Raw genomic sequence first — 16,328 nt, 5'->3', positions numbered from 1 at the left:
TAAGTAAATTTAGTATATGTTTAAGCAAGGGATGTACTGGCCTTCTGTTCAATGCTGCTGTGATGCAAACAAATATCACACCATCTCCCACACAAAGCTGTGGGGTTCTTGTGTGCTGTGTCTGTAAAACTCTTCTGAGGTTGCCCATTTGTGGTGAACTGGAGGGAAGGTCTCCGGAAAGGCCAGCAACAGGCATCCTAACCTGAGACTGGACCTCTGCTCTCCATAAGTGAAGGATGTGTATCCTGTCAGACTTGCTTTTCTCCCCTCCTTGTGTTCCTGATGCCTTGTCTCTAACACAGGCAATTCCCAGACACTTCTAAATGCTCCTGGCAACTTCCTTTCCAACTTCCAACCTCCTCCAGTTCACAACCGCGCTGTCTTTATTCCTGTGTCCAAATGTAGCTGGTATCTGTAGCAACAGCAGTAATAACCTACGTGGTTAATACCCGTGAAGAGGTACAGCAGCAGGGAAATGGTTTCTCCATTTGTTGCTAGTGATCTTAAAATGCTCTTAAGGGACTGGCGATAGGAAAAGCACCCTGCACCGTGGTCCCTGTATGAGATGTTGTGTAACTCTAAGTATACACTTAAACTGCTTGAAGACAGTGGGATTTTAAACATGTGCTTAAATTCATGTAGCTGACACATGGTCTACAGATGCCTTGTCCCGCTCTTCCCAGAACTGGAGAACTCTTTGTCTAGAATTATTTTAATACTAATTTTCCACTAACTCACCTTGTGTCTTGAGTTTGTCCCAGTATCTTATATAAACTTATATAAACTAATGTTTATGCTGGTTTTTATTTCCTGTGTCAAACAGGGTGTCCCCACTGTAAAAATGCCATTCCACATTTTACAACCGCTGCTGAAGTCTTTAAAGAAGATCGAAAGGTAACTTGCTGTTAATTATTTCTGAGATATTTAAGAATGTCTTCCACCATTTGTACTTTATAGGCTTTGCTTATTTATAAGGTGGTAGGCTTGTGGATAAAATTTGCTGTTACACTAGTAGAAATGTATGTGCATCTTATGGGTTGGTTTTTTTTGGTTTAATTCTTTGCGTAAGAGTTCTTTTCTATGAAGCGAAACACATTCTTTCTCATTGATAGATTAATGAAAGATAATTTACATCATCTGTATTCCCCTGCAACTTTTGTCAGCCATTGGGGTGCATGCAGACTACCTCAATCATATAACTAATCATATAACTAACCTTTGCTTGCATAGCATAAATATAACATTTCTGTAAGTTGGCTGACTTCAGTCCAAGATGTCAGGCCCCTCTAGGACCCTCGTGCTTCTGCCTTGAAAGTAAATCTGATGGCTGAAGCAAGCCAGTTAATTTCCTTGCATCAGCTGAACCATTTTAACTGAGTGCATACATATCTGGGATTAAAAAAAACCCCAAAAGCAAAACCTGAGCCACTGGATTTAACCAGATAACTAGCTAGAAACTTATTATCTTTGAGTGAACTGTATTTCATTCTGATATCTGAATTTGTTCCAACTTCATGATTGCATTGTGTTTAGGTGTGGCATGGAAAAGATTTCTCAATTTAATAGGGAAATTGCTCTCTACAGCTTCCTGAGGAGGGGAGGTGGAGAGGGAGGTGCTGATCTCTTCTCTCTGATATCCAGAGATGGGACACGGTGGGAATCGTTCAAAGCTGTGCCAGGGGACGTTTGGACTGGTCATTGGGAAGCATTTCATTATTGAGAGGGTGGTCAAACACTGGAACAGGTTTCCTAGAGAGGTGGTCAGTGCCCCAGGCCTGTCAGTGTTTAAGAGGCATTTGGACAATACCCTTAACAATGTGCTTTAACTTTTGGTCAGCCCTGAAGTGCTCAGGCAGTGGGACTAGGTGATCGTTGTAGGTCCCTTCCAACTGAAATAGTCTATTCTATTCTATATTGTATTCTAAATGAAGAGGTAATTCTATAACAGTTATACCCCTATCAATCTGCTCGCTACCATAACAGAAGAATTTCTGCTGTGTTTTTTTTCTTTTCCTGTCATCTTTTCTGTAACTCACAGAAGATACATCAGATATACAAGAATGATTTGTTTCTTGTCACACTGACTGCATAAAATTAGAAGTCCATCACTTATGCCCTCTGGCACACAGAAGACTGAGAGGCATGCAGCTTTCAGTTCTCTAATTGCTGTAAATTTGTGTGCTCAGATGCCTTTTGGTTACTTTTTTGTTTCTAAGATCTCTGAGAAAGTATCCCTGTTTTCCCACTTTTCTGGTAGTTCCCAATGAAGCTTCTCTTTCCTAAACTCATTAAAATTTCAGTCAGAGGAGATGAAGCAAATGTACCAAACAATGTGAAACTTGCTTATTAGAGCCCCAGGATGTATTAACAAGCAATCTGAATCATGGGGCAGTTTACTGGACGTGGTGCTGGTAAATGCAGGCTTGTGAAGCTTTCGGTTCATGCCACAGGTTATGAAAGGACTCCAAGAGCAGAGCAGTGATTGACAGTTGCAACTCTTGACTTCAGTTTAAGGCTGAAGTGGGGAGGTATAAAATGTAATGAGTTGGAACAGGAGAGCCAGTAGGGGGTATTAAAGCTGGTACAGTTTCAAAGAGGTGTGTGCAGTTAGGGAAAACGATGTTATTCCACCCCAGTGACTTATGAAAGTGCCAGGGCTAGGGAGCCCTATTTAATTGTGTACAGCCATAACCTGCCAAGGTGCTTCTTGCTGCCAGTTTGTGCCCTTGCGGAAAAGAAAATAAACCTGTTTAAGACTTCAGAAGGGCACATGGCTGCCCCACAAACAGCACTGGGCAAATTCCCATGTTTCAAACTGGGCTGAGCCTTCAAACTTTGGATAATTCATAGTTCTGTAGGGTTTCAAACTTCTTTAAAGTTACTGCTTGAGAGGGAAGAAGTATTTCTTCTTTCAAATCAGGGAAAATTTACTAATTTAAATTTTTAGTCTGTAGTAGTGTCTTTTTTCCCCTGGAGAAAGGTTTTTTCACTGTAACAGAATATGGTAGCATTTAAACTGTACCTCCTTTTCAATAGGGGTGCTCCTTTAATTAAACATTTAATTCTGCAGAAGCCAAAGAACAATCAAAAACATTCCAGTTATAAATGGTTTCTTAAAAGGTATCCTTTGGGAGACTTTGAGTCTTTAAATTGGAATTCTGAAGATGAGCAGAGCTTGAAGCTGTTAAATATGTGCCTTTGGCTCTGCAGATTAACTGCAAGGGGGTGGTTTTGGCACAGAAGCCCCCTCTCCCCCAGGGCTGTGTGTAATGCTGTGTACTTTTTCATCATCTACACTGCTGGAGTTGCAGTACAAAAATGCAGTGCTCGGAACATTGGCCCCAAAAGTCAATTCTTGTTGGCCACATCACTGCTGGTGATTTTAGCAGAAATCTTGAGCCTACTCGCTTGCCTAGTGCAGTCGTGTGGCTATTGCAAAACATGGCCCTGGGTGTAACCCATAAACCAGAGCCTCCACATCTTTCTGTGCACCTGGAAAAATTCAGGGCCAGTAACACCAGATCAGTGGAGACGCTAGTCCACTGAAGCAGTTAGCATATTGCTTTCAGTTATTTAAAAACAGGGGGCGGGGAAGGAAAAGGAAAAGAAAAAAGCCGTCTGGAGCATTCTTGCCTTGGGGCGCTGTGGTCTTTGCGTACAGCTGCCAGGGGAAAGCCTTTGGCCTGTGCTCACAGCTCAAGTTTTGGCAATGACCAGTGTACGTCAGAAAATGCAAATGTGAGGATTGTCACTTTGCCGAACAGATTGAAGAGCAGGAAGGCATGTTCACTAACTGCTCCAGAGACTCTTGAAAGGGCACCAGCTGAATCTTCAAAAAATCGGCATTCTGCCTTTTGGCTGATCCGAAAGTTCGGCTTGAAGGAACTGATTTGTGATGCTCCAGCTTGGATTTGCTGAAGGAAAGCTCTTGACTTCTCAAGGCTTCTCAGCAACAAATCTCTGGAACTCCCCCAAAGGGCCTGCTATTTGACCAGTCTCCATTTTCATAGAAGACTGTTCCTGTACAAACTCACTGACCTAAATCAGAGCACTGCAACTGGGCTCCAGTGAGTTTGTAGAGAAACATCTGTGGCAGAGATTGCTGGATAGGGCTTAGCTAATGGGGTGAGTCAGGGTGCTAGCAGGAGGCTGCAAGACAGCAGTGAAACTGGTGAGTCCCTAATATGTATTGTGAACCATGGTTTGAAATCATTGTACCAACCAAATCACCGTATAGAGTTATGTAAATGAGTTAGTATTTTAGTTTGGCCAAGAATTTGATCCCTATTTGCTTAAAAAGCATGTCTGGAATTTCTTTTTAGTTAGACTCATTAAACATGGTGATGTTAGCACTGTACATCACTGTGCCTACTAATGGATCTTCCCTTTGCAAATAGGCCTGCTTTGAGAACAGCTGATGAATTGCAGCTATGGTAATGCTGCTCTGGCACATCAGGGCAGCTAATAATGAATCTTCCCTTTGCAAGGCCTTTCACATTGAGAACAGTAGCTGAATTGCAACAGGCTTTAGCAGGCCAGCTCACAACTGCCATTAGGATCCAGAACAGGTAATATAAATAGAAACCTATGGAGTAATCATAGAGAAGAATGTGCATCTGTCTTATTCATAGGTTCTTTTAAGATATTTTGCAACAACAGACTTTTTTTTTTCTAATAATCAGGTAATTGTCATCTGGAATTGACTATACTTTTAAAATGTTGCTTGGAAGCATTCTTTTCCATGCTGCAATTTTACTTTTCTTTTAATTTTTTTAAAGTTTATCATATATCATTCCTCTCTCAAATCAATATTCAGTTAGTTATTCCCCTCCATTTTCATAACAAAAGTCAATATTAGCTCCAGCAGAGATTTATTTCCTTGAATCAATAAACCAGTGTGTGGCAGTACATACTTTAACAGGAGAGCGACTAGGATTGCAGGGGGTGTTTTTACTATATCATCATATGGTGACTGGGAGACAAACAGTTAAAATTAAAGAGGTTTAAGAATAGAAAGGAGGAGTTACCTGGAAGGTCAAGGGATCCCACTTTCAATGTTCTACACATCTATTTGAACTGCTGGATGTAGCTATGTTCCTTACCTGCAAGATCGCTCTAGAGCAAAAAGTTGTTTCGTAATTCTGTTGGAAGGGAACTGTGATTCGTGATGTCAGATGATACTGCAAGTATGACTTCTTCCTTCTAACACACAGTAAAAGAAATAAGGCATCATCCTTTTGTTACAGTTGAGGCACACAGAGATCAATGGTCACATTTTCAGCATAGCTCCACTTCTATTTAAGCACCTAAATGAAAAGTTCTGATTTTTGCAACAGCTTGGCATTTGTGATCAGACCACTTCATGTGAACAATATGCCATGGTCTGTGTCCTATTTTTCAGAGCTCTTCAGAGCTGGTCATACATTGCTCACATTCTAATGCTGTGCAGAGTTATGTTTGCAACTTCGTAGTTAAGCTCCCAGTTATTTGGTAAAACCATGCAAGGTTGCTGTGGAACTTCCCTTCTCAGATAAAGGTATCTTCCAGTCCCAGATGTTGCTAGAGTTGTGTTAAACTGTATTGACTGTGGAATAAAGGAGAAATGCATGCTAATCTGGTATTCGTATTAAATTTTGCATTATTATTATGCATACTAACCTGATATTATTAATAATTATAAGCTGCACACCAGTTGTGAGGAACTACCAATAACGTTAAGAAAGCTGGATGTACTCCAAGGAACGTCCTCTGGCGTCTGCAGCCTCCGATTGACTATCTTTTCATTTGATAACTATTCTATTCCTGCTACAGCTACTGAACAGGGTGGTGATAAACCTGAACTGCATTGCCTCTGGAGAGAGAACTTGTATATAATGATGTATTTTCGATATCTAAGGCAGCGCAGCTTTGGCTTATGGAGAATCCATAACCCCATGGAGTTTTGTGCGTGTTGCAGATACAGCACTTAGGGTTTTGTCTTCCTGAAACATTTTTTCTTCAGTAGATTTTTCCCTCTGGTTAGAGGAAAGAAAATAAAGGTTGGAAGGTCAAGAAAATAAATTTTAGCCCTAACAATCAAAATCTCCATAAAATCAGCCTTGTCTTCTGAAAGCTGTTATGCTGGGGTTTTCCATCACACGCGCGCGCATACAGACACAGACACACACAGACACACACACTCACACTCTCTCTCTCTCACTCTCTCTCACACCAGTGCTAGGAGAGTTTCTTGCTCTCACAGATTTTTAGAGGGCTTTTTCCCTCTTGGTGAGAGGGAATCAAGAGAGGTGATGCCAGGTGTCTTGGCACCTGGATACATATCATTCTGGTTAAATAAAATTAGTGTTTTTACATGGCAAAGCATATAGGTCTTACTAACCTATACTTTCTGGTGAACGTCCATGTAATTGTTGCTGGTAGTTGAATATGAAGATCATTTCTGAGAGTAATGTTCTCCAGGAGTCTTCAACCACATTTTGGTAGAGGATTTTTGGGTTGCTATTTTTCCTGACTCAGTTTCCTCCTTTAGCAACGCAGAAAAACCGATTGTTGCTAAGGAGATTGAGAATGAGAGGAAAACATCCCTGCAGTGTTGTGGGCTGCATCTTTATATGTTCAGCCTTTCAGCAGAGTCATGAAGTAATTCACCCAAACTGAAAACTGCTGTAGGAGACTCCTCCACCAGAAATGGAGTTTAATATTCATGGTCCAGGAAAACACAAACAGAACGAAGCAAAGGGCATCTGTGCTGTTGCTGAAATTCTGGTGTGTCTCTGAGTTCAGCTGTCTGAAGTTGATAGAATTGAGATTGGAATTGGTCCTGTCCAGAAGTGCGTTTTGCTACAAGTGATTTTCAACATTACTTTTCTCTTCTTGCAGTGCACTATATTTGATCTTCCTCTGTGAGACAGGCAAGACAATTAGGACTGTGATGCTATGGTAATGAGTGCATAGAGATGGTAGCAACCTCTATATTTAGGCTGCCTTAACATTTCCACTCTAAAGTAATCACTCAAGCTCTCCTAAGTACTCTTACTCAGCTACTGTTGGCAGCAGGCATTTGAAATGCAGCTTCGGATACAGTCTTGGGAATTCAATGTCTCTCTATGAAATTTTGCTCAGGTCTGTATGACTTACAAGGCTTTTGAAAATTGCCATTTCTCTTCTCTCACTGGCTGTAAAAATAACCAAATGGAAATGTATGTTTTGAAGAGCTGGGCTCAAAATGACGTTTGCAGGAGCAGCTGTGAGTCCGTGGGGCTGTGTGGGAGCTTGCGTGAGGAGCATTTCAGAGAATGGCAGGCCATGGACATGTCCTCCAAATGCCGCCCCAGATGTATGTGTCCTTGCCATTAGACCTGTTCGAGTAGGCGTAGCATTAGGCTAATGTGACTGTTGTGGCCAGACCTAGAGTGGAATCCTTGTGTATTACTTCAGTGCACAACCAACACACAGACTGACCAGCTTAGATTTCTCTGTGCTGTGGAGGAGAGCTGTATCTCAAGCAGACTACTAAGCATTTCCTTCAGAAGCCACGTCCTCATAGTCCATCAGTCATCTGTTTTGAGGCAACAAGTAAGGATGTGCTGAACAAGGTTAACAGTGGCTTACAGCATTGCATTCCTCCACTGCTCCCTCTCCTCACCGGGGGCTGTTCTCACAAAAGCCTTTTGTAAATGAAATTGAGCTCTCTGCTCCAACCAAAGCCAGTCTAGATGTTTTCAGAGATAGATAAAGAGGGCTTCTCTTCCTTCCAGTGTACTAAAACCTAATTTTCTTAATCTCCAAGACACTATCTAAGAACAGATGGGTCATCAGTCACAACAGTTTCAGGCCTCAGATCAGCTACTAAAATCTGGATGAGTGCACATACACCTTCACCGTTTTCTGGCTGTAATCTCTCCCTGTGTGATATTTAGAGCACTGAGAAATTTAGAGCAGTGAGGGAAAAAAAAGGTTTGTCTACTTTTCTTGTTTTCAGGGAACCAGGACTTCCGGTATTCTTTTTACATTAATACTGTGACGTGAAATAAATGTTTATCTCCATTTTAAGTTTTCCTTTACACAGAAGTAGCCAACAGGGCTCTAAATTTTGGCTGGCTGCTAAGGTCAGGAAGGCATAAATACTTAGATGAAACTCTTGCAGTGTATTACTCCTAACCTTTCGTTTTAACTGGCCCTGAATGAGTAGGAGGCTTTCTGTTTACAAAAAAGGAAAAAAAAAGTGTCATCGTACGTGTTTTTAACAGCTCTCAAGAGTCCTCTTTCTGTAATAGCCTTATTAATGTTTAAAAATGGGAAAACAGAAACCAAATATTTAAGGTAAGAGCACTGCTCACTTTATATAGTGCCTTCCATCTGAAGATAGACCGAAGCGAGGTCTTGCTGAATCTTGTCATGTCAGGCTTTCAAAGCCAAAACAAAACAAGCAAATTAACTGAAGTTGGCTTTGCCAATCTCTTTAATTGCTGCTAGGATAATGAGATCAGGTTTTCTCATTTTGACAGTGTCACTATGAAACTGAAGGGCATTGTGGAATATTAAGTGGTCTTTTAATTATGGAAGAACAGTTCAACTGCCACCCTAAAGTCGTGCAAGCAAAAGGTATTTTGGTCAGATCATTTGAAGGAGGCTTGTGGAATGCAAATTTCAAGATGCATCTGCTATGAAATTAGCACTTGGTACATTGTAACCCACAATTGCACAAATCGTTCCTCTAATTTGTTTGGTTTTTTACACAGCTTGCACTTAAACTTGCTTGCTCTTCAGCAGAGCATGTAACGGGGCTGCGAAGGCAAGCCTGCAGTGTACGTTCAGAGCCACAACTGCCGCTCGCAGGAACAGTCAGCGTGAAATCACAGCAGAGGGCTCAGCTGCTTTAAGTAGAAGCCTATGAATTGCATTTTATTTCAACATCAGAAATGTTAAGTGCAGCCCCTCCTCAATACTTCACAGATTCAGGTTTCAAATGTCAAATGCTCTAAACTAGGGTTAGCCTGAGCTGATGCTCTAGGGCTGTGAGGTTGCGCTTCCTCGCTCTGCCTGTGCTGAAGCAGGCAGGGACAGAGGGTGTTGCTCTGCTGCCAACAGGCTGAGAGCACGGCAGGCTGTTTCCTACTCAGGGTTTGTTTGTGTGACAGTAGCATCTAGAGGTTTCAAAAGGAATTAAAGCCCACTTTGCTAATGGCTGCACATAACATACAGTCCCTACTTTAAAGGATAGACTGAAAAAGACAGGAGAGGAAACATAAACCCAGTTCGAGATTACAAGCAAGCAGCCTTCTTCTCTATGTGCATTGCTTGGTAGACAATGCTCTGGCCTCTCACCCATCCCCGTTTCATGTTGGGAGCACTGAATGAGTTTACAAAAGCTATTTGGGGTAGAAATCATTAATCTGTTAATAGCCTGCATAAGTAACCAGCCATGTTTGTCCAGGAACAGAAGAGAACTTTTCCGAGCATTAGCCATGCCACAGGAAGGAAGCTGGGTTAGGTGTGTCATTACCCTTATCAAAGTCACCCTGTCACTGTTCATCACTTAAAACCAAAGTCCAGGAAAAATATTGCAGCATGGCAGAGCTGTGACCGCCATGCTTGGATTTGGTTTTACTAACACAGCCTCTGGTTTTACTGTTTGGATTCCAACGCAGTGCTCAGCAGGGAGGCTAGGAAGGTGATTTTCTGCTCTGTGAGTTGAACATGTCCTGCAGCTGCATAGGCCAGGAACTGTGCAAGCAGTGCAGTGTTTCTCTGGGACGCTTCTGCTCTTCTATTCGCGTGGCTTGAGCTGATGACCACCCTCTGATCTTCCTCCACAGCAGAGCCATTACAAAAGCTGTTGCATTTTTGGCAGAAGACTTGGGTCTTTCCTCGTGTTGAGTCTAAGCAGCATAACCATGAAGTCTTGCTTTGTCGTCTTCTGCCTCATGCTGATCTCTCGTTTTTCAGATCGCTTATGCTGCAGTAGACTGTGCCAAAGGACAGAATCACGACCTGTGCAAGCAGGAAGGAGTTGATGGCTACCCCACCTTCAACTATTACAACTATGGGAAATTTGTGGAAAAATATACTGGAGAAAGAGGGGTAAGTGAAAGCAAGAGTCATCACCTGATACAGGGAGAAAGGTGTCCTCTGCCTGTACTGCCTTGCAAATGTAAACTGTGGAGTAAATTTTTACCATGCTGGAATAATGTTTAACTGCTTCTGTTATTGTCTGACGTGGATGAATCATTGTGTACCACACTGCTGTACATTTCTGCATTAGGAACATACTTGGTCTATTTTAGGAACATGAGAAGAGTAAAAAGGAGTAGATTTGGTAATGCTCTGTTACATACTTTATTCTTTAAGCTGAAGTCTGCAAGTGAATTTGGACCTTGTGAAAGTGAAGGGTTTATTGCATGGGCTGCTGCTAGGTGCAGAAGTGCCAGAAAATGCAGAACTTACTCCTATCAGTTCTGGATTGGGATCGCACATATACTGCAGGCGTGTTATGGGTCCACCAGGCTGCCAAATGGTGACAGGCCATTGGTTTTATAGCAGGGACAAAGCTGTCCTTTGGAGACTGGGGGAAACTAAATATCTCATTCGCCCCAAATCAGATTCACTCCTGGAGCTCAGGATGGAAAGACAAATTGTGTCATCTAGCCCATGGGCTGAAGTTTCATTCTTTTGTCCTGGTGTGGCCAGCTAATTATATGCTATGAGTACAAGGGGCAGAAATGGCACAATGCCTTCCGTGGTTCTGAAGTGCCTGAAAATAAGGGAGTAATCCAAGTATTTGTGCTTGTTCTTTGTCATAACCTCCTAGAGGGAGGTTACTCCTCAGCAATGATTCATGGGCTGGAGAAGCTAGGGTCCTGTTGTGGTTTAACCCCAGCTGGCAACTAAACCCCACACAGCTGCTCACTCACTCGCCCCCACTGGGATGGGGGAGAGAACTGGAGAGGTAAAAGTGAGAAGACAGTTTAATAGGTAAAGCAAAAGCCACACACTCAAGCAAAGCAAAACAAGGAATTCATTCACTCCTTCCCAGCAGAAGGCAGGTGCTCAGCCACCTCCAGGAAAGCAGGGCTCCATCACGCATCACGGTTACTTGGGAAGACAAATGCCATCGCTCTAAACATACCCCCTTCCTTCTTCTTCCCCCAGCTCTATATGCTGAGCATGACATCATATGATGTGGGCCATCCCTTGGGTCAGTTGGGGTCAGCTGTCCTGGCTGTGTCCCCACCCAGCTGCTTGTGCACCCCAAGCCTGCTTGCCGTCGGGATGGTTTGAGGAGCATGAAATACCTTGACTCTCTGTAAGCACTGCTCAGCAATAACAAAAACATCTCCACCTTATCACCACTGTTTTCATCACAAATTCAAAACACAGCCCCATATTAGCTACTATGAAGAAAATTAACTGTCCCAGCCAAACACACCACAGGTCTGCAAGAAAAACTAGGGGTCTTCAAGCCATCCAGTGATTTTGATAAAAGAGCCTGGCCTGAAAGTTACTGCTGCTATTACAGCTCACCAAATTATAGAGGAGCATGAAGAAAGAAGCTAAATTCTCAAGTTCTTCATCAGTCAGGATCTTAGGGAAGTCTTCACAGAGCTTTGCCTCCCAGTTTTTTCCAGCATTAGGACCCCAGTAATTACCATTTCATGGTGCTGATCCAGCCGTTGTTATGGATACTGTGTTGAGTTCCAATTGTGGATTTTTTCTTAAAGATGGGTGCAGTAGCCAACAATTAAGTAAAATTTCAGCTGCAATTTTTGTATTTCTAACCCATACTTATAGAAATGATATATGAAAGGAAGGATCTGTGGTGGCTGATAACAAGAATTTAGCAAGACAGGAGCACTCTGAGGCCACAGCAGCTGGGAGATGATTATCCCTATGCTGAAAAGTGGACTGAGTAATCCCCTTTGTGCAGCCAACCCTTTCTTGGGTAGAATTAAATTACCCAACAGGAATATCGCAATCTCTCTGCTGCTGGTAACTGTGTTCCTCTTCCACCTCTCCTGGGACCTATGGTTTTCTGCTTGTGCAGCATCAAATTAGTTTTATCTCCTATCATGGTAACACTGGAGGCAGTCCTTAGCACAGTGCCTTCCATGGAGTTTCCAGGTCTGTTCACAAATCTGTTTCAGTAACAAGGGATTGTGCTGCTAAAGGACTTCTCATCAGCGTGACAACACCTTTTGAACTACCTTGGGCAACCACCTACTACTTTGCAAAAGAAATCTCAGGAGAGAGCAGTGGGAGCCAGGGGACCTGTTTTCTGTTCCCTGATTCTGGCACTAAATCAGTAGATGTCCGTGAGCATTTCATGCGGTGTGGTCCAGCCAGCGTATCACTATTTCACATGGGCAGGGAAAAAGAGAGGCAATGTCAGCTGTCGTGGGACCCAACATGACACGCTACAGTGGGAGCTGTGGCCAGTAGAGCAGGAGCTCTCAGCTCCTTGCCACCCCACACTGGCTACGGGGAATAGCGTGGCCCCCAGCGGTAGCCTGTGAGGTTCCACACCTTCAAGGGAATTGCAGTTCCAGAGTAGAGATTTTAGGGCATTTTTACCCCAAGCAACTCAAGCAAGGAAGAGTCAGGCAGGGCACCCTCTGACCAAGTGTACATTAAATGACTTGCAGAGATGCAGCTTTGAAAACTGGAATCCTTTCATGGGGCTGTTGCTTGCCAGATGTCTCCAGATGACATATGGCCAAAACTTGTCACTTGATTTTTTTTTTTCAGTGGAAGAATAATGAATAATTTTAGAAGAGTGTTTTGTTGTTCAGCCCTCTCAAAAGCTTCCCAGCTTTGGAGTTTGGTTTTGTTTTGTTTTCTTTGTTTTGTTTTGTTGTTCCCCAACATTTTTCCAAGTCAAACTTTGACTTCTCTTTGTTGTTCTCTTCCTCTTTGTATTTTCCTTCTTTATCACCACTTTTGACTGGTGTATTTTGGGATTGCTTAGAAGTAAAAATTGTCGCACTGGGTGGGATTCATGTTACTGGCCCAGGCAACTATAGTGTTGGTGTACCAGTAAACAGGGTGTTCAAACACAGGTGTTCACACCTCCAGCTGTCTGAGCCTTTTGAAATGCCTTTGAGTTGTGTTCACTTTCCTTGGGAAAGGAAACTGCTGGCATCCAACAGCCTTAGGTAATCAGAAATCATAAGTTGTTGAAATACAGAGGTCGGCATCTAGGCATCCAGGTTTGAAATAGTTTGACAATAATTTTGAGAGTAACTTGATGGGAATTACATTTTTTCATCTGAATGTGTGGAAAAGGAGGAAGATCATGAGCAAAACAGTTAAGGGATGAGGAACAGCGGCAAAGGTGTGCATAGCCAACAAATGGTCCACTAACTCCTTTCAAAATAACACCTGGAGCATACAAATGTGGCTTGAAAGTGTCTTTGAGTGTTTCCGACAAAAGGCATCAATGGCACTTCTAGGGACAGATTTTACCTTGTCCTGTGAGTTTTAGGGCCTTTTTCTCTGTGCCCCATCGCTTCAAAGCTTGACATGTGGAATCCGCGTGGATGCTTTCCCCTTGCATTGCAGTGGAGCAGCACTGGCCCAGAGCACTGCACGATGAGGCAATGCAGAAGCAGTAACTGCTCCTTAGTTTATATTCTGCCGTGGGATACAGAAACTAAAAGTGTTCTTGACGCATTGTTTTGGCTTGTTTGTAAAAATATGACCCATATTTTCTCTTTCTTCAAAACCAGGAGTCTGGATTCACCACTTTCATGCGAACCCTGAGAGAAAGAGACCATGAAAGAGTAGGAAAGAAGAAGGATGAATTGTAGTTTCTGCCTCAAAAGAAGCTTTCCGCTGCACTGTGAATGGTTCCAGGTCTTTGTTAATGCACCTGAGACTTCACATATTCTCAAGACAGAGACTTTTTTTATAAACAGCCATGGCCATTTTGTACAATTTTGAAATAAAGTGAGACCACTTGATTTTTAAAAGGAAAATAAATTAAAATGTTGCCATAATGTTTTAAAGAAAACTTAGCATTTTTCTCTCATGTTGTGAGACTATGCCCACTGACACTCCTATGCAATATTTTTGTAGTCTGTAGTGTGTCTGTAGGTGATGTTGTTTGATAGGGTGTATTTTTTTTAAAGGTATTGCAGTACATGTAAAAAACAAAGGGGAGGGGATGTGGTTTTTGGTTTGGTTGGTGTTTTGGTTGTGTCTTTTTTTAAAAACAGTGAAGGAAAACAGGACTTGTAAGACACAGATTTATCCAAATGCAGTTTTACATTCTTGTGAAATGGTTACATGTTCTTCAGTCAGATTTGGGGGAACAATTTTAAGGTGCTCAGGGATAAATAAGGTATCTGAGTTAATTTAATGAAGACATTAACATTGACCAGTCCAGATCTGTTCATTTTGTTTAAATTTCTCTGGTCTTTAAATCAGGACTGTTTACATACCTTTTTAGAATGTATTGAGTGAATTAAGCCGAGTATCAAAAATCAGTAGAGCATGGGTAAAATTAAACTAAACCCTCCTCTTTTGGTATCAATACTGTTAAATGCATCTGTAAGTTATGGCCGGAGTGATTATCTTGCAGGGGTATACAGTTACCCTTATAGGGTATACAGTCTCCCTCCAAATTATGATTGGGCCATATCAAATATGTGTTGGAAAGTATTACGTTCAACTATTTTGATAAATGCAGAATACTTTTGATAATGCAGTAATTATGTATATTACATGTTTACATTCTGAAAGTTTATCTGCATTTGTATGTGGGATTTTTCCTTTTTGCTCTTCAAGGAATTGCATAAACAATCTCTCTCTGACACAATTGTCACTCTTAAACCTGTATTAGCAGCAGTTGAAATGTGTTACACTCCTGATGCTTAAAAAAACAAAAGACAACGTTGATCTGGAGGTACTTATGTCTTCACAGGAGGGGTGAGGGAGGGGCAGGAAGTTGTGATTCGCTTCAAACTACAAATAAATTTTTAAAAAGACAAGTATTTTTATCATTAATCAGCCTTGTTCAGCTTCTTCCCTGCTGAGTGAACAACCATAGCTGGTGGTGGTTTAAGAAGAGCCAGCACACACCGGACAGGTGCCCACCGCCCTTTGCTGGGGACAGCCGGTGTCTGGGTGCGCTGGGCGGTATGGTGGGGTGTTCGGCAGAGCGGGGGTCTGCCTCCATCTGCCTTGGCACTCAATGGGCAGACAGAACAGCTTTTTACAGTGAAGAACTGTGCCTTAGGTCTGAAACCTTCTTGCTCCTCAGTCTGCCCATCTCATTTTCTTTTGCTAGTTTGGATCCTCGGTGAAGGCCGTGCTAATGGACAACTCGGTGCTGTGCTGCTCAGGAGGTCAGTGGCATCTTACCTCCTTCCTGGGTATTTTTTCCTCCTCTCTCTCACCCAATTAATGGCACTGTATGTTTGGCAGTCATTAAGCTGCTGAAGCCATTAGTGAGTAATCTGGAATACTGGTAGCCTGATTGGCCTTGTATGGTAGCCAGCTTGTTAACCATGACATCAATTTGAACGGCGATGGAGCTGCGCCAAGTATCTTCTCTTATTAGGCACCTGATGAGTCTCTTCACTCAAAAAATCAGCTGCCTGGTAGTACATAATATCCTGGTGTGAAAGTAGCTTAATTTATTAAGTCTGTTACTGTGGGTGGTTTTTTCTCTACTGTTAGCATAGTTACTTCATGTTGTGTTTAGTACTTTTGCACAAGATCATGGTAATTCTTTCTTTCAAGCTATCTCGCATTAGTAGCAAGCATTCTGCCCTGCATTTAGGAAATAATACATGTTGATGCCATTTGATTTCAAACACGAATTCTTTTGCTTACTAGCAAACTATCAAGTATGATCAGTCCAGAATTTACTGCATTTTTTTAATCTCGGAGTCAAAGCAGCTGGCATTAAAGAAATACAGTCTCCAGAAATTCTTGAGCATTTTTGTGCATAGGCTGTGCCTATGTTGGTGCTAATTGCTGAGAATTGTAGACTACTTCAAAAAACAGAATGTAGACTTCTTCAAAAAAATGAAAAAAATCATAGCTTGCCAATGGTGACATCACTAGTCAGGATCATTCTGAATTATAGGCTTTAGTAAATGTTTAGGATAGGATAATTGCACACTGTGCTTCAGAGCAGTAATTCCTTACAGCTGGTTACACCATAATAAAATTAAAATTAAGGAGTCTCATTCTTCCTTTCAGTCTTTTGTCAGTTACTTCTTGGACTTGGGCATTCATTTTTCCTTGGCTAATCATGTGTTAATGCACAAATATAAAATATTTGAGAATAATTTACCTTCTGTTACAAGGTCATGACTCATCTG

The 16,328-nt window shown here is 42.0% G+C and overlaps 1 protein-coding gene across 1 annotated transcript in view; it reads left to right on the top strand.

Moving 5' to 3' along the window:
* PDIA5 (protein disulfide isomerase family A member 5) overlaps nucleotides 1-13,994 on the top strand; it is a 102,842-nt gene extending 88,848 nt beyond the window's left edge. The window contains exons 15-17 of the mRNA XM_075093030.1: nucleotides 824-894; nucleotides 9,949-10,083; nucleotides 13,725-13,994. Of these exons, the coding sequence (XP_074949131.1) occupies nucleotides 824-894; nucleotides 9,949-10,083; nucleotides 13,725-13,805 (287 nt within the window). The 3' untranslated portion in view covers nucleotides 13,806-13,994. The remainder of the gene's footprint in view (nucleotides 1-823; nucleotides 895-9,948; nucleotides 10,084-13,724) is intronic.
* The last annotated feature ends 2,334 nt before the right edge of the window (nucleotides 13,995-16,328 follow it).

Source organism: Phalacrocorax aristotelis, chromosome 5, assembly GCF_949628215.1.
Source record: "Phalacrocorax aristotelis chromosome 5, bGulAri2.1, whole genome shotgun sequence".
Taxonomy (NCBI): domain Eukaryota; kingdom Metazoa; phylum Chordata; class Aves; order Suliformes; family Phalacrocoracidae; genus Phalacrocorax; species Phalacrocorax aristotelis.
This window is presented reverse-complemented; position numbering and strand designations above follow the sequence as displayed.